General features: G+C 38.4%; 1 protein-coding gene across 1 annotated transcript; it reads left to right on the forward strand.

Annotated features, from left to right (window-relative positions):
• The first annotated feature begins 589 nt into the window (after nucleotides 1–589).
• Nucleotides 590–21,836, forward strand: tmbim1a (transmembrane BAX inhibitor motif containing 1a). The gene is made up of 12 exons (XM_036569866.1): nucleotides 590–990; nucleotides 12,704–13,026; nucleotides 14,171–14,238; nucleotides 16,224–16,288; nucleotides 16,566–16,619; nucleotides 16,745–16,795; nucleotides 16,992–17,031; nucleotides 18,195–18,232; nucleotides 19,041–19,128; nucleotides 19,268–19,363; nucleotides 20,538–20,591; nucleotides 21,306–21,836. The coding sequence occupies exons 2-12, from the start codon at nucleotides 12,720–12,722 to the stop codon at nucleotides 21,453–21,455; spliced, it is 1,011 nt and encodes a 336-aa protein (XP_036425759.1). The 5' UTR covers nucleotides 590–990; nucleotides 12,704–12,719; the 3' UTR covers nucleotides 21,456–21,836.
• Nucleotides 21,837–23,060: the final 1,224 nt, after the last annotated feature.

A 23,060-nucleotide genomic window follows, 5' to 3' on the forward strand; every position in this document is an offset into this window, starting at 1 on the left:
ACAGGCTGTGAAGCTGTGGGTCCTTAACTCAGTCACTCTGTCAGCATTATTATTATATCATATCTCTGCTATGGACAATAACACTTTAACACCAAGTCACTTTAAATAACAATAACACTGAGTCACATAAGTCACTTTAAAATGTATATTGTCTCAATTTGTGTATATTTAATATATTTCAATTTGTTTTTCTTGTATTTTTATTTTGACTTATTTACTTCTGTAGAGTGATTACCTGAGCCTCACCACAATGCATAAATGTCCTGACATGTTGTGCAAATGACAAATAAACTTGAAACCTGAACTAGAGACCTCTGGTTTCTGTCAGACTCTGTAAGTTTCTCTTCAATGAAGCATTTCATGTCAAACCACTGTGAATTACTGTTTACATCTCAAGGACTGAATTATTCAGAAATTTAAAACAATGGTGGAATTCCCCTTTTAACTCGAGGACGTGAACGGTTAAAAAGGCCAATTTTAATTTCAGGTTCACTTTGCTCGTTCAGTTTAGCTATCAGCGTGTCCTCTCGCACTACAGCGCCCCACAGTGGCTGAAAACGACGTGAACGGAAACCGGGCAAATGAAGTTCAGCGAGCTGAACATGGGGTGTGTCCACTGTGTCACCACACCTCTGTGGAAGAGCTGGGTGTAACATGTGAACTGGACTTGTCACAGCTGAAGAGAACTTCATATACAAGAATTTAAAGGAGCGATTTACATCGATTTTACTGAACATCGCAACAGAGCTGGCACGGGTGTTTATTTTCCGACCCCACCTTCCGGCTGGAGAGATTATTTGCACTAAATTCTTGGAAACGTCATCAGACTAAGAGCAAGTGACTCCAGCAGGGGTGAAACATCACCACCAGCAAACTGAACTCCCGTTAGCACAAGGAGGACCAAGAAAAGAGGACTTAACTGCTCAAAACTGCGAGTTGCGCTCGTTTCTGCTCTGCGTTTGGACCCAGCGCTGCGCCCTGAAGAGCGAGGTGAGAGTAATCATTTTATCAGGGAGGCTGAATAAATTCCTTCGCTCCTGCGTCCTTTTCGAGACAGGCTGGCGACTTTTTCGTGTTTGGAAAGGATGCGATAGGTTTGACTTTCTTGCTAACTGGTCACGGAATTGAAAACGAGCGATTATTGTAGATGCTTAAAGTTTTAACCGCTGCTTTCGCTTGTAAGTGTGTGGCGACGGTGATTCTGATGTTTCAGGGACGGTGATCATAATTTCCCCTGAGATGTTCCGACAGGCCTAAAACCTGTGGATGATCAAGTGAAAGTGTCTGCTTTTTACTGCAGAAGAGTTTTCTAATATTATTAATGTGGTAGGCGGTTGTATAGGCGAATCAGGTGATGGAAATTACAGAGAGAAAACTTATTTTTTCTTGTTTATGTTTTTGTTGTTGCCTAGCAGAGAACATGGGTGATGTAACAGGTCTGACCCAAAGCTGGCCTTGGTCATCTCGGACCGAGTGGCGCATGAATGAAGGCTTTCTTACGGTGAAAACAGCCCGAGCCTAACTCGACTGGAGCGTCAAACTACGGCATTCAGTTATCTGGAACTGTAGAGGTAGAGGTTAAAGGGGATGCCCATCGGTTTTTCAAAATTTCTGCTTAACCCAGCCGCTGATCCAAAGTCATTATAAAGGTAGATGAAGGTAAACAAAGTAATCCAGAGTGTTTTACAACTAAGTGCTCCATTGTAGAGAAACTTGCACAGCTAGTCAGAATGGTTCACTTCGGTCGTGATAAAAAGTCTGAAGAATTAAAGGGGAACTTCGATTTACCGGAAGCATAATTCTGTCGGTGCGACGTAAACTGTGTGATTCAGAGTGCTTTGATGTGAAATGGTGAAATAGTGAAACTAACAGACTCAGATTTCTTTGTTTTTACAGTGGTGCTGATAGGAACCAGACGTTGCGATGTCTATAAAACAAATATAACCATTTTACTTACTATCCAAAATTATCAGTGTGCCTTCTGAGCTTTCATATGTAATGTTCATGAGGTCATAAAATTATGTCTGACATCAGGCAGTGACTATTTCGTGTAATAACATTCTGTGAGGGAGCTTTAGAAGACATTAAACTGTTCAGACATCTGGTTCCTATTACCACCACTGTGAATTATCCTGACTCAGTAAGTTTCTCTAGAATGAAGCATTTCACACCAAACCAGTTGGAATGGCTTTATGTACATCTCCACTGTTTAATTATGTAGAACCTTTAAAAAATTTGGTGGTATTTCCCTTTAATGCTTAAAAGCTACCGGAATGCTATTACATAAACTGGTTATGAACATTGCCTGCAGCCTGACACACTGTTTTACAGTAGTTTTGAGAAGGTTTTGGCCTAAACTGTGTTTTTAAATCCATTCATGAAATGGTATCCTAAGTATCCAAAGAATTTTTTTGAGTTTTTTTTTTTAGGTTTTACATTTTTCTATTATGGACATTCCTCTAAAACACAGTAGACACATGTAGATTCTCTGGTCATTTTGTATAGTAAATAAAATGACTGTATTTGCATTGTAAACATGGTGACCCCTGGTTCCTATCACCACCATTGTAAAGAAAATACAGGTTCTTTAGTTCTTGGGTTGTTACGTTTCTCTACATTTCTTTGCACCTACCCAGTCTGAATCTTAATGACAGAACTATGCAGATATTTTTGGAAAAACTGTGAATTTTCGCTTTTTTATGTACAAGTTAATAAGCCAGTTGTTGTTATGTGCAGGGATATTCCTGCCCAGCTGCATTCTTGCACAAGTCTCTCAGCGGCAGGGCTGTGGCCCAGACTCCAAACAGAGCTGGAGTGGAGAAACATATGACAGCACTGAAACATGTTGGACTGATCTTGCCTAAGACAGCTGGCGGAGGCCCTGGAGCACTTTCTCACTGCTTTTAGCAGCATGACTTAAATGCTGTGCAGATTATAAAGGAGATTTGTAATCATAGTCGGTCGGTGGCTCGAAATATTTCATGTCTTTCAGAGTGAGATATCTGTAACATTGCCAGACCACTTGTTTTACACTACAACTTAAAGTGGACGTTGGTGAAAAATTAAATGCACACGTTTGGGATCAGTAGGATGCTTTAGTTTTCCATTGGAACTACAAAGCTAATGTAGTTAGCACCTGCACAAATTAGCATTGCGCAAATTGCCAGCCTAAATCATAACACATAACTACCTCAAAGTAATCTCAAAAAGTTTATGTGCTTTATGATAGTATATAACAACTGACTGAAGTACAGCAGAGCACAGCTAAAAACAGTAGCAGCAGCAGCAGCTCTCTTAAAACTAAACCTGTCTGTACTCCTGCCTGTTATTTTTGTAATAGCTTCAGTGGGAAACCAGTGAAGTAAACTTCAGACACTAAACATGTTTTTTGCAAATCAGCTATGTCTTGTTCTTGACCATACTGTCATTTTTAGGATGGGAGACAGTCCAGTCATTTCATGAACTCTTTCATTTTGTTTACATTGAGACCCAGTTACAACCATGCGATTCATTCCGGTATCATAATTTAACATTTAAGATTTTAAGATTTAAGAAAACTTTGTTGTTCATTAAATTTGCATGACATGGAAATTTGTCTTTGGCAATCTGGCACATACATACATAGACACATAAAACACTTACAAAACTTAAAAACACTTAAACACTTAATGCTAATGTCATTAAGCATTGCTGGTTGTCCAGTGTTATGTTAGCGCCTGGCTAACCATGGTTCACCTAAGCTATGGCAGCTGTAGCTAATACACTGTAAACTGAATATTTCTAAAGGAACTTAATTAGCTAGCATGTTAGCTGTTATTTTTAGCCTGTTTGTAGGTCAGTCTACTTTAACATATTTTGTTCACAAAATGATTAAATGTACTGCAACACTTGTGAGATATAGTGGTTCTCGATTATTCTGTAGGTAGTGGCAAACATTAACAAATATCAGAGCATGCAAGTGAAGTTAGTTTGTAGAGAGGAGAATTACCACTCTGTAATGTCTACTGTGTTTGTCAAACACTAGAGGGCGCTCTAAAGCGTGTTTAAAATGAATGGGTTAATATGGTGCTTTGAGCAGAATCATAGTTCGTAAATGTTAAGACATGTTTAAAATAAAGAATCCATTCATTTTCTGAACACAGAACAGCATAAAATATTTGAACACTGCTGTTATATTTTAAGCGTTTTTGAACTCGAGTCACAGGAGTTGAAAATGGCGCCTCATGTACGTTCATGACGTCTGTGAGCGTGAACAGCCAGCGAGCTGCTCCGCTCGCCATCCAGTCAGCACTCAGTAGCAGTAATGCTAACCAGTCAGCACTCAGTAGCAGTAATGCTAACCAATTAGCACTCAGTAGCAGTAATCCCAACCAATCAGTATCAGTAGAAGTAATGCTAACCAATCAGCACTCTGTAGCAGTAATGCTAACCATTCAGCACTCAGTAGCAGTAATGCCAACCCATCAGCACTCAGTAGCAGTAATGCCAACCAATCAGCACTCAGTAGCAGTAATGCTAGCCAATCAGCACTCTGGAGAAAAAAAGGAAATATACAGGTGAGTTTTCTTTACTTTTTTAGTGAAATACATCCTTCTATTTTCTAAAATTAAAGTGCTGGACAAGTGATTAGAAATTTTCCTTTTTAGCCATTTAGCTCCTTTCACCCCCTTCATTAAGGACTTGCTCGCAGGCATCCTCTAGTATTTTGCAGTCTTTTTGATATGATGGTGGAAATAGGAAGTGGCCAGGCTCCTCATAAACCAGCTCTGACAATACACTTTTAAAGCAGCTACAGAAAACCTGAAGTGACCAAGGTGGCCGATATTGGGGGACGCCCCTCATTCTTGGAGTGTTAGCATCAAAATATACAAAAAACATCAGTATTGAAAAATACATTTTCTTTAAACAAGTCTTGGACATTTTCTTTAAAACGAGTCTTGGACATTAATCTACGCATACGTTTAATTACAGTTTATATAACCTAAGCTTATATAAGCTTATATTACCTATTTTTGGTTTTGAGGTGGCTGATAGGTGGGTGGGGTCTCTATGCTAGCCAACAGGTTATTGTGAACTTCAGTTAGTAGCAAACAGATAATGACAAATAACTAAAACATTGTTTACAGTTGGTAGTTTTTTTATTCACAAGCACAAAAACGTAATATTTTTTCAAGGTGAAGGGGCAAGTGAGAGCGACAGTGTCCTCCATTTTAAACCTTCTGAAAGTCAAGCTGGAGACGTGATGCTGTTTCTAGTCAGGGAGCACAGTGAACAGGCGATGCTCAGTGCATTGTGTGAACCTTCGGGGAACTAAAGTTCCAGTGCATTGTTGCTGATTTCCTATCAGGTTCCAACATTACCTTTTCTGGCACCATCCAACAATATAGGATCTTTACTGCATATGTGTAAGCATTTTACAGTAGATTAAATTAAAGTTGAACCCTAACAAAGACATATTTTTTAGTATTAATTACTTTATTTGTAATTTTATTTTGCACTACTTCCTGCTCGGTTGGCAGCCTATCCTACATGTGTATCAGTGAAAAGATAAGATAAGATAGATGTGTAAGATAGCATTCTTAGCCTCTGCAGGCGCTATAATGACAATAGCATTAACAAAGCTGGGCAAAATATAGGCTCAATCTCAAATGCTGTCCTACTCCCTATGTAGTGCTCACTTCATAGGTCTTTATATAATGGCTCCTACACACAAAGTGAGTTGTATGTTTGAGTATCAGCCACTTATATTTTGTTATAGCTGCACAACATCCTATCTAACATTTAGTGCACTATTTGGATGTAGAAGCCATAATTTCATGCCCTAAGCAACCTACCATTTAAGGTGAGATTCAGCCACAGACCTAGCTCTGACGCTAAACCAACATGATAGTAACACTGAGCGGGTTTTCGTATCCGTCTCCTCTCCCTGCGCTCTAACCTCAACCTGGTTTCAGGATTAAACAGTACAAGGTAATCTAAGAATAACGAATTTATAAAAAGATGGTCATGCAGGGTACAGATCGGGCAGTGTTGTAAAATAATAGGCAGTGTACACAGGCGTGATAATGGTGCACATGCGCAGAGCAAATCGGGCCGAGGACACAAATCGAGTAGTGACAAATGAGAAACTCCATGAAAATGGCTGATTCCCTGGGCAGTACCTTAACTACTGAACTAGGGAGTGGGGTGGTATGACGATATTTTCTGAGCATATCATGGTACTTAACCCTTGTGTGGTGTTGGGGGGTCTGTGGGACCCATTTTCAATGTTTACCAAAAAGAAAAATGATGTGATTTATTATTATTTCAACCTTAGATTCCTTGTCCTTTGCTCATTTTCTGTGAAGAACATATAAAATAACCCATTTTCAGTGTCTTCAATGTGTCTTCACCGACACATTTATATTACACATGTGGTGCTGGGTGAACCTGCAGGGAGTAAAAGTGTGGAGGTGCTGTGTCCTTCACTCTGTTCTCCTCCTACATGGCCTGCTGTTAGTGTGTGTGTCTGTGTGTGTATGTGTTTGTTGTTTGTATGTGTGTGTGTGTGTGTGTGTGTGTGTGAGGGTGGACAACATGGACAGGCTGCTGACTGGCTACAGCTGCTAAAGGAGAACCCTACGCTGGACACTTGTGATATTTTAAACATCTGGTATTTTTACATGAATTGTTGTGGCTGTATTGATTTAAAACCAATAATGCGGTGGGTCCACCAGACCACTGAGTAACAAACACATCAACACCACACAAGGGTAAAAGAACACAGACTACATGTTTCATTACAAAGTGAGCATAATTAGGACCGTTTAATTAGACTTGCAATGCAGTTTATCATAGTAATTTTGTATGTGGCACTTGGGATGGGCAAAATGATGATATTTCATCATTATCGTGATAAATTAGGTCACAATGAACTTTTATGAGCGTATCATGGATAACGTCTAACTATTATTTTATCATTACAAAGTGAGCTTAACTAGGATTGTTTAATTTGATGTAGTGCAGTTCAGTTTGTAAAACAGTCAATACAAATCACTGTAGTTGTAAGTTTAGTATTATTATTATTATTATTATTATTATAGTATGTTTTTAGACGTGGCACTACAGGTTCTATTGCAGGGGTCTTTAATTAAAATTCAGTAAGGTCCAGTTAAAGAAAATTCCGGAAAGGTCCAGAACATCATGATGTCTAACTTGCATTATGATTCAGTGCCATATACTGTTTACTGAAGTAGCCTAGTAGCTATAAAAACATCTTATCCAGTCAACAACTGAATATCAAATCAAATAAAGTACAATTCAGTCATATTTCACCAACATTTATTATCAGTTTTCTCTTTTTAGAGCAGCCATGTGAAATAACTCCCCTCTGACTCACTTTCTTCTCTGACTGCTGTTTCTCGCCTCGTCCCTCCCCTGTGTGTGCGTCACTCACTTGAGTCTCAGTGCACATCATAATGCACAGATCTGATTGGCTAAGTAGCGTCACGTGTGATATTTACAACGCATGCAATTGGTCTGTGAGTTTCCTGGGCCGCTAAACCGGTATCGCAATGACTAGAAATGTTACGCCGATTAAAATAGGACCACCCCGTCGAAATTAAATAACTATCCATAGATTATCGGTTATAGGTTCAGGTCCACATAGGACAGCCTCTGGGTCCGGACTCGGACCACAGTCCGCCTATTAGTGACCTCTGTTCTATTTTGTCTACTCCAACTAATTGAATCTAGAAAAAAGTACCATGTATTGTTAAAATGTCTTAAAGTATCATGATGCCATATTGCCCGCCCCTAGTCTAGAACTCTGTGAAACACACCACAAGTTTTGGGGCCGGATTTGTAGCAAAATATGCCGCAAAGAAGGGTACGCCTACGCTAAAACCCGCCTCCTGGTTCCTGCTCTATTAGCTTTGGAATACAATTGATGAAACAAGCAAAACAAAGTAGCTAGCACAAGCTGTTGTTAGCTAACGTTACCTTTACAGGAGGTAGCGTTTATTTGTATAGCATGTAATTTGTTCTCCGCACACTCTTACTAAATTGGAGTTTTATTGGGATGTTTTTCAGTCATGTTTTCAGTCATGTGTCACTAACGACACGCTTCACAAAGCAGTGGATTGGTATTGAAATTTCATAATCAGTTTGTTCCCACCCTAAAAGGTCTCGTTCCCACCCACATTTGTCCCAGAGTTTTTCATGGTTTCCCCCAGATGTTCTTGCTGCAAGATCACATCTGGCCCTGTGAGACTAGGGTAAGAGGGAAGTTATACAATTCACTTTCACCCAAACTATATAAAGGTCAACTAGCATGTATCTGTTTCAGGTTGTGGGAACAAGGGTCAGTCTCCAGTCCTTTTGTCTAAACATTAGCATTACATCCAGTCATCCCATCTGACCCTCCAACAGCAGTGCTGGGAGAGTTTATGGTTTACATAACAGTGTTTTTGATAACAGGAAGTTTGCATCAGAAAGTTCTTTGGTTTGTTTTTGACACAAAAGGAACTTTACACAGTGTCATAACGGCTAGACTGCTAAACTCTGAGGGTGTTAAAGTGAATTGGGAAACTGTCAGAGCTCAGCTAAATTAGTCAGATCTACTACCAGCTGACATCTTCCTCTAAGCTGTGTACTTAATAGACAGATAAAAATAAACACTGTGATGACTCAGTCCGAGGAGTGGTCGATGGCTCCCACTCTGAATGTTCCATTCTGTAATGCTGGGTTTGAAAGCTGCTAACAGAGGAGGAGGAGGATATAACAGGAGTGTATAAAATTAAACGTATGGGTATATAATGTCATTTGTATACACCGATCAGGCATAACATTATGATTCTACGTTTCTACGCTCATTGTCCATTTTATCAGCTCCACTTACTGTATAGGTGCACTTTGTAGTTCTACCATTACAGACTGTAGTCCATCTGTTTCTCTGCATACTTTGTTAGCCCCCTTTCACCCTGTTTGTCAGTGGTCAGGACCCCCATGGACCCTCACAGAGCAGGTACTATTTGTGTGGGGGATCATTCTCAGCACTGCAGTAACACTGACGTGGTGTGGTGTGTTAGTGTGTGTTGTGCTAGTATGAGTGGATCAGACACAGCAGTGCTGCTGGAGTTTTTAAGCACTGTGTCCACTCACTGTTCACTCTGTTAGACACTCCTACCTTGTCAGTCCACCTTGTAGATGTAAAGTCAGAAACGATAGCTCATCTGCAGCTGCACAGTTTGTTTTGGTCATCCTCTAGTCCTCCATCAGTGGTCACAGGATGTTGGATATTTTTGGTGGGTGGACTATTGTCAGTCCAGCAGTCACACTGAGGTGTTTTAAAACTCCAGCAGCACTGCTGTGACTGATCCACTCAGACCAGCGCAACACACACTAACACACCACCACCACTGTCAGAGTTTTGGTAAGTTGCAACAGACTCTATGCACAATTTAAAAAAATTATGAATAGTGTTTTTTCAGCTTTTCACATGCGTGGGCAATATGACATTTTTCTCATTATTTTATGCACTGAATTCTTTTCTAAGCACATTGTTTGTAAAAAGCACTGAACAACTGGATGTTTCAATACAAACAGAGCATAATTAGTCCTGTTTCATTGTATTTAGGACAGTGCAGCATGTAAAACGTTGAATAAAAATGACTATTTTATTTCATTAAAATTAAATGTATACACATTTAAGGAGTCAGTATCGTTTGAGGATCACCCTGTCCAGACTGGTCAGTCTGCTAATGGTGGTTGAAACAAACAAAGCAAAGAAACACAAACATATGTTTATGAGACCTGCACTGGCCATTTGAGACATCAAGCCGCTGTATGAGCAACAGCAGGAGCCACGATGAGAAATGTCTATTACATATTTGTTCTTTGATGTTTACAGCAGTTTTGAGATAATCTTTTAATGGAAATAATAATGGACTGGTTAACATGATGGTCACACAAAGGGTAGCTAAACAGTAATTATGGCACCAACATGAAGCCATCTAAGTAAAGACTAAACATATCGTCACTGTCCAGAAAAATCCACATATATGTCCGTTTGGTTTGATTTTGACTCATAGAAATGCTCCTGAATTACTAGGAATAAATTTGCTTTACATTGACTTAACATTACAAGAACATTGTTGTTTTCTCCTGTAAAGTTACTGTTTTAGGGATACTTGCTATTTTGTTCTTATTGGGTCATAGTAAAGAGTAAAAGCTGTTTATATGCCTTATTTCAATTGTCATCAAACCTAGTTGTACATAATCAGTGGAAGCTGTTAGTGTAAAACTCATGATGAAAGGAGTGAATCATGGGAGTAAAGCAGGAAGCAGATAGTCTCAGTGTAGACCAGATAAGGTTAAATATTCATTCACAAATTCACTTTTTTCATTTTTTTTTCAAAAGCTTAAACGAATCTAGCTCCTAGCTGGAGATGGTGTTTCGGTTTGCAGGATATATTTGGCTGTGTCTCCTAATGGGGGAAATGTCTTTGGACACCAAATAATATGATTTCTTCATGGTCACTGTAATGTCGTATAAAGATTCTGTTTGTCAGCATTTAAAAAAGCAGTAGTAGAGTGTCCTTTTCAGCAGAGACATAAATAAGTATTGATGTTTGTATTGATGCCTGATCTTGTCACTCTGTTCTGTCTTTTAGTCTGTAATTAAAGTGGAGGTGACAGAAGAAGTAATCTAATACATCTACCTAATAGTTGAACAAAGTGGTTCTTGGCATGGATGTATGGTTCTAGGAAAAATCTTTAATTGGTACAGAATATGTACATTATATTGAGGTTTTTTAAACTTAAAAAAAAGTTTAAATTTGTACATAGTGGGGACGAACTGGTATGCCAGTCCAAATTCTTGTGTTTATCTATATATTGTGCAGTTTTGTTTTTACTTTTTTGCACAGCAAAAATATTTCAGATTTACTTTGGTTGTTAAAAATGGTTCTTATTAAAAAGTGAACATGCAAGATAAATAAGCCACTAGTTGACCTCCAAAAATATGTTTTCTTAAGTGTCTAAGTGTCTAAAACAGTTTTATTGTTAAAATATACACACACACACACACACACACACACACATATATACATATATATACATATATATACATATATTATATATTATTTATATTTTTTTGTAGCAATAAAGAGACATATATACACATTGCTGCTGTCAGACCAAAAACTTGTATCTTCTTTTTTTTTTCTCCAGATTTTGACATACTTTTAAAATGCCTGTTTCCCTTTACATTGTTTGTAAATTTCTGGTTCCATTGACTTACATTAAAAGTAAAGTATACCACCTACTACTAGTTCTTCACAGATCTCAATTACGAAAACTATGCTTCAAAGAACCATTCATTGAAAGCTTGTTTGGTGTGGTATGAGGAGAGATGGTATGAATGTCAGGTTTAGAGAAAACTCTGAGATGTCTAGTTGCGCTGGGTAGCTTCTGCTTTACAGAAGGCCAGACCAGAATTTCAGAAGTGGGTGATCAGGGAGGAGGCCGCAAGGTGGTGGCGTGCAAAAACTTCATCAGAGGAAACAGATGGTAGAAACAGAAATGTAGAAAAGTTTGACAGGAGGGAAAAGGAGTTTAAAGTGTTTTCTTCCTCCCAAACCTCGGTTTAGGGCTGTTGTGGATGTGATACAGTTTGTAGTATATTACCTAAGGAAACAGTGTCACTGATGCAAAGCAGGGGCTTTTGATAAAGCCTGGGCTGTTGATAAAGGGATGTAGCAGAGATTAAACCATTGTAAATGTGGCTTACACCACTGTTGCAACTAGGATATTTAGCCACATGACACAGTGCAGAGCTAGGATGCAACTGACTGTTTGTTTAAACGTCAGTTTGCTTCTGTTGAGTGTGGCTTTTAGCTATAGCCTACAGGTGTGTTTGTTAGCTAATGGCTAGCCTGTGTAGCTAGTCACATGACAGGGCTGTGAGCTATCAACTTCATCAATTATTGTTTACACTGTGCATTTAAATGTGAAGCTAGACCCAGTCAGGCCATATATTCACCGATCAGGCATAACATCATGACCACCTCCTTGTTTCTATGCTCGTTGTCCATTTTATCAGCTCCACTTACTCTATAGGTGCACTTTGTGGTTCTACAGTTACAGACTGTAGTCCATCTGTTTCTCTGCATACTTTGTTAGCCCCCTTTCACCCTGTTCTTCAGTGGTCAGGACCCCCATGGACCCTCACAGAGCAGGTACTATTTGGGTGGTGGATCATTCTCAGCACTGCAGTAACACTGACGTGGTGGTGGTTTGTAGCTCATCTGCTGCTGCACAGTTTGTGTTGGTCATCTTCTAGTCCTTCATCAGTGGTCACAGGACGCTGCCCACAGGATGCTGTTGGCTGGATATTTTTGGTTGGTGGACTATTCTCAGTCCAGCAGTGACACTGAGGTGTTTAAAAACTCCAGCAGCACTGCTGTGCCTGATCCACTCAGACCAGCGCAACACACACTGACACACCACCACCATGATCAAATGATGACCTAATAACTGTCTGTTATCAGTCAAAAGAATTTGCCAAAATTCTCGTCCCTGGTCCAAACACCCACAGAAACACTCATCTGGAACTTTTCATCCATTTTTGAAAATCAGTGCATCAATGCCTTAAGCATGTTATTTGGTGCTCTCTGGTTGTAACTGATCTCACCTTGTTCTTCTTTTAATGTGTACTTTCAAGGAATCACTGAAGCAGCATGTCCAGATCTGACTTCCCTCCGGGCTATGATGAGTCCGGGCTGCTCCACAACCCTCAGGCTGGGGGTGCATATCCTTCCGCGCCCCCGCCGGCCTATGGCTTCTCTCCGTATGGGGGTCAACCACAGCCCCAGCCTGCCGGCTACCCTGGAGCTCCCTACTCCCACCCATCTGCGCCTTACCCTGGTCAGCCAGGCCCTTACCCTGGTCAGCCAGGCCCTTACTCTGGTCAGCCAGGGCAACCAGGCCAAGGATACCCACCACCAATGCCGCCCATAATGCCAGTCATGCCCATCCCAGGTCAAGGTAAGACCAAGTTTCAAACTAAAACAAATCAAAGGCTTTTTGGATGCAGCAAGATATTCAAATGCAAATATTCACAGAGGATCACAGGTCAAGATTACAGATTCCTGCTTTGTAGCACCACAAATGATATTAGTACAAATAAAGATTCATCAAATATTTCTGAATAAGAATGCTGATGTGGAATAAAAATGCTAAAACTTATCAGAAATTGTCTAAGATATGTTGTCCCTAGGGACCGGCTATTATCTTTTCGGCTGAAATCAATTTTAAACTTTTTTTTTTTTTTAACCTTGTCAATTCACATCTCAGGTCATGTTAACATAGTTCATCAATTTGTACCATTTAAAAGACAAAATTCTTGTTTTCCAGTAACCTTTAATAGTAGTGTGAAGACTTTTGCCCTTCTTGAAAACGTCTCCTGAGTTTTTTTTATTACATCACTGTGCACTAGAGGGAGGGGGAAAATAATTTTAATCAATATTGTCATGTTTTACCCCACTCTCCCAACCCCCTCCAACCTACCTTTGAGAGAGAACTGCTCAGAAGTAGCTCAGAGACCTTCCCAAATACTGCGTTTCGCTCAGAAATACGTCACATTATGGAAGGAAAATGCGGTATTCCACAGATATATCAGCATCGCTGGAAATTCCCCTGATACTGCTGCTTTAAATATTATATAAGAAAACAACACATGAACAGTTTGTCTCAGGTTGGTCTTATATGCTCAATCTGTTTTAAGGTTTCTGTTTAAGACTGTTTAGTTTTAGGCTAGTTTTATATTATATAAGACTGTGAGTTTTTACTATTGATTTGAGTTCAAGCAGGTATAAGCCATGTTAAAGTTAAAGTTTTATTATTTTATTTTCAGCTATGGACTGTTGTTTTCTGAATGTTACATATTTAGCATTGTATTGAGTTTACCTGTATAACATCTTGGGATTTTCACCTAAAAGAAAGGCGCATTATAAATAAAATGCACCATTATTATTATTAAATAGCCAAACTGAACAGGGCATTGCAGAACAGTTAGACACTGTGCAACCCTTAATCCTAAATTTCTACTGCTTCTGTAGTGCCTTACCCTGCAGTGTCAATCGAGGTGGGAGGGCTAATTTGAACTGATAGCATGTTTCTAATTTCACAGATGATGAAGGATTCACAACGTCACCAGGATGGGAAAGCATGAGCATTCGGCACACTTTTATTCGCAAAGTAAGATTCCTAATTGAATTCTTCATTTTAAGATTGTGTGAGTAGTTTGAGCATGATAGCCTACTTTTAGATGCTGATTTTAACTGTAGGGCTTCATTTAAAAATTTTAAAGGTGTGTGAGTCAAAATTAATGATACCCAACCTCTAGTGGTTAAATATTTAAACTACACCACTGTACTGATTTTTTAAAACTATTTGGATCCACCTCCCATTCCCACACATCAGTACAAAGCATTTTCCTCTAATAATGCTATCCAGGTACTCTTCACATACTCCTATTGTATAGCAGCGGCCTTCGGCCAGAGCGAACATCAAACTCCCGTGTCTCTTTTGTCCAGGGGGGGTTGCAAAGTTACAAGCCTACAAACACTTACTATCCGGTTCATACCGATTTGCTGCTTTAGAATAGTCAGAGTGTCTCTGCTGTCCTGTTTTTTTCTTTGTAATGAGGTCCCACTCACTTTTTCAGTGAACCATCACTACCAGGCAGATATTGTCTGTACTGCAGCATTTAAGGTAGAATGGAAAGTTCAAATTAAAAGCCAACGTCAGCCTCATTTTGTTAGTTTTGTTACCTAAACTGAAGTTTAATACAGTTCACAGGTATTACATACGTCTCTTATGACGGTGGTTTATCGACAGCACTTTCTTACTTTACCATGGTCTTTGAGTGATAAATATTTTTCGACTTGTTTCTTTACGTAAAGTTGATTATTCAAACAGTTCAGCACTTTTTGCATAGACCTATTATGTTTACATACCTGTCCAGGAGGGACGTTGTTAATTCTGCATCCAGTTTTAATGTTTTAATGCATGTAATAATCCCATCTTTGAAAAGCACTTCCAGTGTTGATTCTAGTTTTAGTACATTTCTTATCGTTAAGTTTTTGGCAACACAGCTTATCCCACACCTGAAAACAATACTAGAGCCCCAAGCTGGACTACTATGTTTTCTTTGCTGAGCAGATGAAGATGGGCAGAGTAATGTGATGTAGGGAAGGGTCTTTTGAAAAAGACTGACAGAAGGTCAGTGTAAACACAGATGAGCTTTCCAAACAGAGTTTCTCTGGCACATATTACACTTATGCTGATGCCTTTGCTGAAACCAGTATCCCTTTTAAAATTTATTTTATCATGTTTTGCATTTTTTCTGGTTATTTGTTCCAGTAGTAAAAGTAATAAATCAACTAATGCACCTTTTAAAGCTTTAACAAAATATATATATATATATATATATATATATATATATATACATATATATATATATATAATTTATTTATTTATTTTTTTTTAATTAAAAAAGAATATCGAATTGGTTGAGACTCATAGTTTCAATATAAATATTGGTATCAGAAAAGAAAAAAGATATTGTGGCAGTTTTCCTCTTACGCCCATTATAGTTAATTAGACATGTGTGGTGTCAAGTTTTGCTTCTTTAACTTTGTGCTGTGTTACGAGGCTGACTATCAATTAGGATTCCACGAACTGCATGCCTAAATCTTGACACACTAGCTTTAAACCACTTATGCCATTACATAATCTCAAAATATATAAGTAGTAATCTATAATATAAACAAATATACAAAAACAAGGCTTCAAGGTGGCTGTTGCTCTTGTTTTGGTTATGTATTGTATTGTATGTATTACCTTTGTCCTTTATTATAGATGGCAGTTTGTCATACCGTGTCAGGAACCACATAAAAAACAAGCCTGTTTGCGATTACTTAACGACCCAACGTGGTTTGACACAAGTATGTGACATGTGCGTGCAGTTAGCACAATGCTAATTTGTAGGGTGAGTTTTCACTACTCCTTGTTAGCTACATTAGCCTTGTAGCTTCAGTGCAAAACTAAAGAAGCGAACGTCAGACACCACACATTTCTTGGCTGAATGACTATATTTGGGATATGGGAAAATTGTATAAATGTAATTTTTCAATGAGCTATTCTGATTGGGTGGCCTAAGGACATCTCCTTTCTGATAGGTGTACATGATCCTCGCTGCCCAGCTCCTCGTCACCGTCGCCATCGTGGCTGTTTTCACATTTGTGTGAGTCCTTGGGCCTGTGTGTGTGTGGGTGTGAGAGAGAGAGAGAGAGAGAGAGAGAGAGAGAGAGAGATGTGTGAGGACTTGTTCTGGAGTGGGTGTGGTAAACCTACTTTCCTTAAAATTGAAGGATAATGAAGGATAATCGCTGCTGTTGCTACCAGTGCAACTCTTACTATATTTTAATAATGAATGATGTACTTAAAAATATATTGCTTTCTCAGGTTTATTATGAAGGCCTTCTTTTTTTTAACTGTTTTTCTTGTTTTTCTGGCCTCAGAGAACCTGTGCGTAACTTTGTCTCAAGAAATCCAGCAATCTACTGGGCTTCGTAGTAAGAATTCTACTCATTTTCTCATAAACTTTAGCCATACTTCACCTCTGTCCTGTCTTGATATTCAAATCAGGCCAATGACCAGCGGGCCAGTGTTTTACGCGGCTGTGTCTGTGTCTTTGCAGTGCGGTCTACTTTATCACACATATCGTGCTGGTCTGCTGTAAGGGACCCAGGTGAGCAAACAAGTCCTGCTTTAATCAGCCCGTTAAAACTGTAATAACTTTGCATTATGTCATCTGGAATACAGACTGGATGAAATCCAAACTCAAACAGCCCTACAGAAACTAGGCCATTATTACATATCAGTTACATGTTGTTACACAGTAATATGTGTTGTTGTGTCTAACATTTCCCCCTCTCTTGTTTTAGGAGACGTTTTCCATGGAACCTTCTCCTGCTGGCCATTTTTGTGAGTTTGGAAGTGCCAATTCATTTGGAATGAAGGGAGAGGGTGTGGGTATATGTGTAATGGAAAACAGTTGGTGGCTGTGCCTGTTTTTCTTCCTTCTGTAAAATGCTTCTGCCTCTGTTAACCAGAATCTGCACTGGTTTCAGTGGTCAAATATCATATGACAATCTTACTAGTAGCTCACATTGAGATAAACTTAGTAAACAGTAAATAAACCGAACATATGGGGAGGGGGTGTCACAGTAATGTGTCTGTGTTGTGGTAATGCACGATTTTATCTTTTTGGTAGGATTTTTTTGCCTTTACAGCTGAGTAGAGCTATCTTACTGTGGGTTTTACCAATACTGTCATTTATAATTTATCAATAAGGTCCAGGACCCTTTTTTTGGCCAAGAAGATCACCCACATTTTTTTCTGGCTTTACGCTAAACAAAGTGCACCAGACACCCAGTTAGTTGTGGTTGTGATGTCACAGCACATGTATGTTTGGTTTCTCCTGATTGGTCCAGCTCATCCACTGGTAGTTCACAATGTTATTAGGTTAAATTTCCATTAACGATGTTAATAAAATAGGATAATAGGATAGGATAAGGATAAAATAGGATATAATAAAAGAAGCACTCTTTCAAATTGTAATTTTGATATAAAAACAATTCTTTCAACCCGATGGCTGAATATTACAAGTAATTTAATGTAGATGTATGCAAAAGCTTGATTACTCTCTTTTTTCTGCATATTTTAGTGCACAATTTCTACTTATTTGCTGAGTATAACATATTGTGGGTAAAAAAATCATAAAATATATATAAAGTGTGCCATAGCTTTTACACAGGCCCTGTGTTATTTATTTATTTTTTCCAATGTATTCAGTTAAGCTCAATTCATTCAATTGTGCATAAAATTCTGCACATTTTAATGCACAATTGAATGAATTGAGCTTAATTTAATACATTGGAAAAATAAATGTGTTCTCTGTAGATGGTGTGTTCACTTATATTCATTTATAAAATCAACAAAACATCTAATTTAAAGAGGAATGTTCAAACTTTTGCACACAGCCTGATATGTAATATGAATAACTGCAAATGATTGTAATCAGGAAGCCTCATGAAAACAGCCATGCTAAAGGAGTGATGAGTAACTTTATTTCTTGTCTTTCTTAGACTTTGGCCATGTCCTATATGACCGGGACGATATCGAGGTAAGTAGCTGCATGTGAGCGAAATATAACTGCACAGTCAGTTCCAGTCAGCCAGCGCTGTCACTGTCAGGAGTTGTTCAGCAGGGCGTGACACTTCAGTCGTTATTCACATGTGTGTTGACATAAGCCCCTTCATTCATTGTTTGCTGGGAATGTGCTGTAGTTTGTTTCCACTCTGAACAGTTTCCTTTCAGCAGTTCCTTTCTGTGATTGAATGACCCTGTATGGCTCTCATAATGGTCAAACAACAAGTCTCATATCATCTCATACACAGTAACAGGCCACGGCAATGGAAGCAAGAAGTTGTTTGTTTTTTTTCAAAAACATTTTACACCTGAGTCAATTAGCCAACAATCAACACAACACATTTAATGACATCTAGTTGAATCAGACATTTTCCCCATTTTTTTTTGCAAGTCTTCACACTTTGTTGATAACCCCTTAAACTGACCAGTTTTTAATTATTTACAAACTTCTAATCTAACCACTGACCTTGTGGTTAATCGAACCTTCACAGTGTCTTAAAGTGAGAATTAGGGAAATCTGATCAGAAGTGCAGTAAAATTCAGCAGGAGCTAAACTGTTTACATCTTAACAATCGCATTACGCAGCAGTTTTTTAAACTCCCCTTCAAATATAGCAGTTTTTCCCCTTCCCTAAGTTACCATATAAGGTTTTGTTATGATACGATTACTGTCCATTATCTCTTAAAAAATAAAAAAATCCATGTTTATTTTTACATGTTTTTTCCCTTGCTTTTGAACCTTTGGCCTGTAGTGGTCATAATTATGTTTCTTTATAATTCTAGTTACTATAACACTAAGGCTGTGTTCCTGGCTCTGGGGATTACAGTGATTGTCTGCATTGCTGTAACTGTCTTCTGCTTCCAGACTAAGGTAGTTTACAGTAAATCTTTATCAAGCATCTAGTGTGTACACAAGTAACATGACCTTACTCGCCCTCGAGACTTTATGAAGGGTGTTGTATGTGTGTGTTTAATATGAAGAGCCTCATTATTATTGGTTCTATCATCAGGTGGATTTCACCAAATGCGGAGGTCTTTTCTGCGTGCTTGGAATCGTCGTGTTTGTGACCGGCATCATCACTGCTATCGTGCTGTCATTCAAATATGTAAGTGCAGCACTAAATACACTATTCGGACAAAAGTATGTGGACTTCTGACCATTAGACCTGTATAAGCTTGTTAGACATTCCATTCCAGTACCATGGTCATTAATATGGAGTTACCCGTCCCCTCCTCTGAAGAGCCTCCACTATTCTGGGAAGCTTTCCACAAGATTTTGGAGTGTGTCTTTGGGAATTTGTGCTCTGTAGCATTTGTGAGGTCAGGCATTGATGATGGACAGGACGTCCTGCCTTGCAAATAATGTTCCAGTTCATCCCAAAGTTGTTCAGTGAGGTTGAGGTCAGGGCTCTGTGCAGGCCACTGGAGTTCCTCCACACCAGACTCCTCAAAGCATATCTTTATGGACCTTGCTTTTTGCAAAAGTGCAGTCATGCTGGAACAGGAAAAGGTCTTCCCCAAGCTGTTGCCACCAAGTTGGAAGCGTATAGTTATCTAAAATGTCTTTGTACGCAGTAGCATTAACATTACGCTTCACTGGAACTAACTAAAACAGCCCAGACCATTATCCTTCCTCCACCAAACTTTACTGTTGGCACTATGGGTTCTGGTAGGTAGACAGATTCGTCCATCACACTGCTATAGAGTGACGCATTATTCATTGCTTTAGTGAGCACGTTTCCACCGTTCCAAAGTGCGGCGTGCTTTACACCACTCCAGCAGACGCTTGGCATTCCACATAGTAATCTGAGGCTGATGCGCAGCTGTTCAGCCATGGAGACCCATTTCATGAAGCTCCTGACGCACAGTTCTTGTGTTGATGTTGCTTCCAGAGGCAGTTTGGAACTAAGTGAGTGATGTGACGGAGGATTTTCACTTCCATTAAAAAATTACAGCAATTACAGTTGACCTGGGCCGATCTAAAAGGGCAGAAATGTCATAGACTGACTTGTGGAAAAAATAGCTTCCTATATCATTGTTTAAAGTCACTGAGCTCTTCAGGATTCTACTGCCAGTGTTTGTCTATGGAGACTGCATGACTGTTTGGTTTATTTTATACTCTTATACTGTTAGCAATGGGTGAAGCTGAAACACCTAAACACAGTAATTAGACATGGTGTCCACATACTTTTGGCCATATAGTGTACCTCATGCTGATGTTTGGACAATAGCCATATTCCATATAGCCATATCATATTCAACTTCCTGTTCTTATCCTAGATCCCCTGGCTTCATATGCTCTACGCTGCCATTGGAGCCATCGTATTCACACTGGTGAGTTCAGGAGCTAGAATAAAATCTGAATTTGATGTTATGGTAACTTGGATTTACTTTTCCCCAATTACATGTGCTTTTGGTTAGGGGTGGGAAATATGATGATATGTTATTATCATCATAAATGATATTTTGGGCCTATGTTACACATATTGTAGGCATCACTAGTGCATGTGGAACATGCATCATAAAATATGTCTACTATACAGAGATACTGGTCAGGCTGTCATGATTACTCAGTTAAACCTGATTATTAATTTTGATTACACATTCTCAATCTTAGTTATTTTGATATTTATTTGATATGTTATATATTTTTATGAAATACAAATTAGTTATCATGTGACAAAAGGTATGTACCAGTGTTGTAGGCAGTCTGTAAACACTGACACCCTATTATGACCAGCTTATTTTATTATTTTATTTTTACCAGTTGAATGATTTGTTCCGTTTCTTCTTCTTATTTGTTTGTTAAAAAATTGTACATTGTTGTGATTCAAAGCCTTTTTAAAATATGGCACTACTGTTTTATTTGTTACATGTTTTATGTACCAACTTATCAAAAACCTCAGAAGTAAATATTAAATAAATATGACAATTCATAATGTACAGTATCTCCTGAAAAAGTCCTGGGAAGTTATAATTGTGCCATATTGCCCACCCACTTTTGCTGTTCTGGATCTAATGTAACGTTCCTTATTTCCTCCTGTTTAGTTTCTGGCCTACCACACCCAGCTTCTTATTGGGAACAGAAAGCACTCTATCAGTCCCGAGGAGTATGTTTTTGCTGCTCTCTCCATTTACGTCGACATCATCCAGATTTTCCTGTTCCTCCTGCAGATTATTGGAGCCTCGCAGCGATAAGACTTCCTACTGAGCTCCAGCAGACATTTATAGCTCAAACATTTGTGTACTATGCACTTTTGTCTATTTTCAGTAATCATGTACTCACTAATTATATGAACAAGTTATGAGATATTAGTCAAGATGTTGAGGGTTTGCTTAAAGGCAACTTTTTTATCTTTGTAGAGAACGAAGTATTTACATTTTGGTCAAATGCTCTTCAACAGCCTCTGTTCAGGCTGCTACACAGACAAAAAAAATATTTACATAATCAAGGAGGATTTTGTGTGTAGAGGTGTTTTTACTATTTAAAGTTATGTATCATCACTGTTGGAACAAAACAAAGTAAGTTTATCAAAGTAAGTTTGGGCCGTTTCTTTTAGTCCATTCGTATATATATATATATATATATATATATATATATATATATATATATTTATATATTTATATATTTATATATATATATATATATATATATATATATATATATATATTTATATATTTATATATATATATATATATATATAATATATATGCAGCCGTTTACATTGTCAGAATTTTCTGACACAACAGTAAAACTGTTCCAAAATGACTTTGATAAAATCTTGTTAAATTAATTTACATTCAAAATTAAGATTTTTTTTTCTTAATCCTTTAAAGTTTTCTTTTTTTTTTGAGATGCAAGGTTTTGTTTCCGACTGCGATGATATGCAAGTTTCTATGTCACATTCCTCTCCTGTGAAAAGCTGCAAGTACATTTTATATTCACTGTATATGATGCTGGTTTTGATATGACCTGAAATTGTATTTGTAATATAACTGATTCTGATTCACAGTTCTATATCTAGCCAATATCTTGTGCATGTATCAACAGTGAATCAAGCACTTAAGTATTTTAAGTGCCTTTTTTCATTCTTTTCTTCGTACAACGTGCCAAAAAATAACAGTAAACGTTATCATTCCTGAACAGCATGTTGGTATCAGACTTTGCTGGTTGTGTTGAGATGAACAGGACTGAGTAGCGCTGAAAGATAACGATATTGATACTTAAGATGATTTCAGTACTGATACCAATGCCGATACCTTCTTTTTAATAATGAAATGAAAGTGGGTGTGACTTAAACCAAAAATGAGTGTGAGCTGGAATTGTGTATATTTAAAGTCTGTAACTGATTGTGCTGATGTTGATAGCATGCATACAGAATGTATATCAGAGCCAATCAGCAGTCTAGATTATGGAACAAGCATGTCTTCAAGTTCAGGGCTGCTAAAACCAACGACTTAGCTCTTAAATGTGATGTTGAATGAAACAATGTTTTGATAGTCTTATTTGTTCATTACCATTAAGATACTAAATTTCAATACCCAGCTCTAATTGACAAAGCAGTGGTCATTAAACCTGCACCAGATCTACCTTTCTACATAGTTGAGTTTCAGCCCACACATAGACCCTGTTTCTAATGGTACATTGGTGTGGTCCTTGTAAAGCTGGAAAACTGGCCTGTTGCCAGATCGTAACCTATTGTTTGTTCATGAGATCTCCTTCTCCTCCTCCTCCTCCTCCTCTTCCTTCTTCTGTGATTCATGGTGGACCGCAGACAAGATGTGAATACCGCCACCTATCGT

This window comes from Colossoma macropomum, unplaced genomic scaffold (genome assembly GCF_904425465.1).
Source record: "Colossoma macropomum unplaced genomic scaffold, Colossoma_macropomum, whole genome shotgun sequence".
NCBI lineage: Eukaryota > Metazoa > Chordata > Actinopteri > Characiformes > Serrasalmidae > Colossoma > Colossoma macropomum.

What these genes read in the sequence shown, in the direction of transcription:
- tmbim1a (XM_036569866.1), top strand. Translation starts at nt 12,720, where the DNA reads ATGTCCAGATCTGACTTCCCTCCGGGCTATGATGAGTCCGGGCTGCTC. An exon ending in GGCACACTTTTATTCGCAAA is followed by an intron (nt 14,239 to 16,223) that starts GTAAGATTCCTA and finishes CCTTTCTGATAG; the next exon opens with GTGTACATGATCCTCGCTGC. An exon ending in GTGGCTGTTTTCACATTTGT is followed by an intron (nt 16,289 to 16,565) that starts GTGAGTCCTTGG and finishes TTCTGGCCTCAG; the next exon opens with AGAACCTGTGCGTAACTTTG.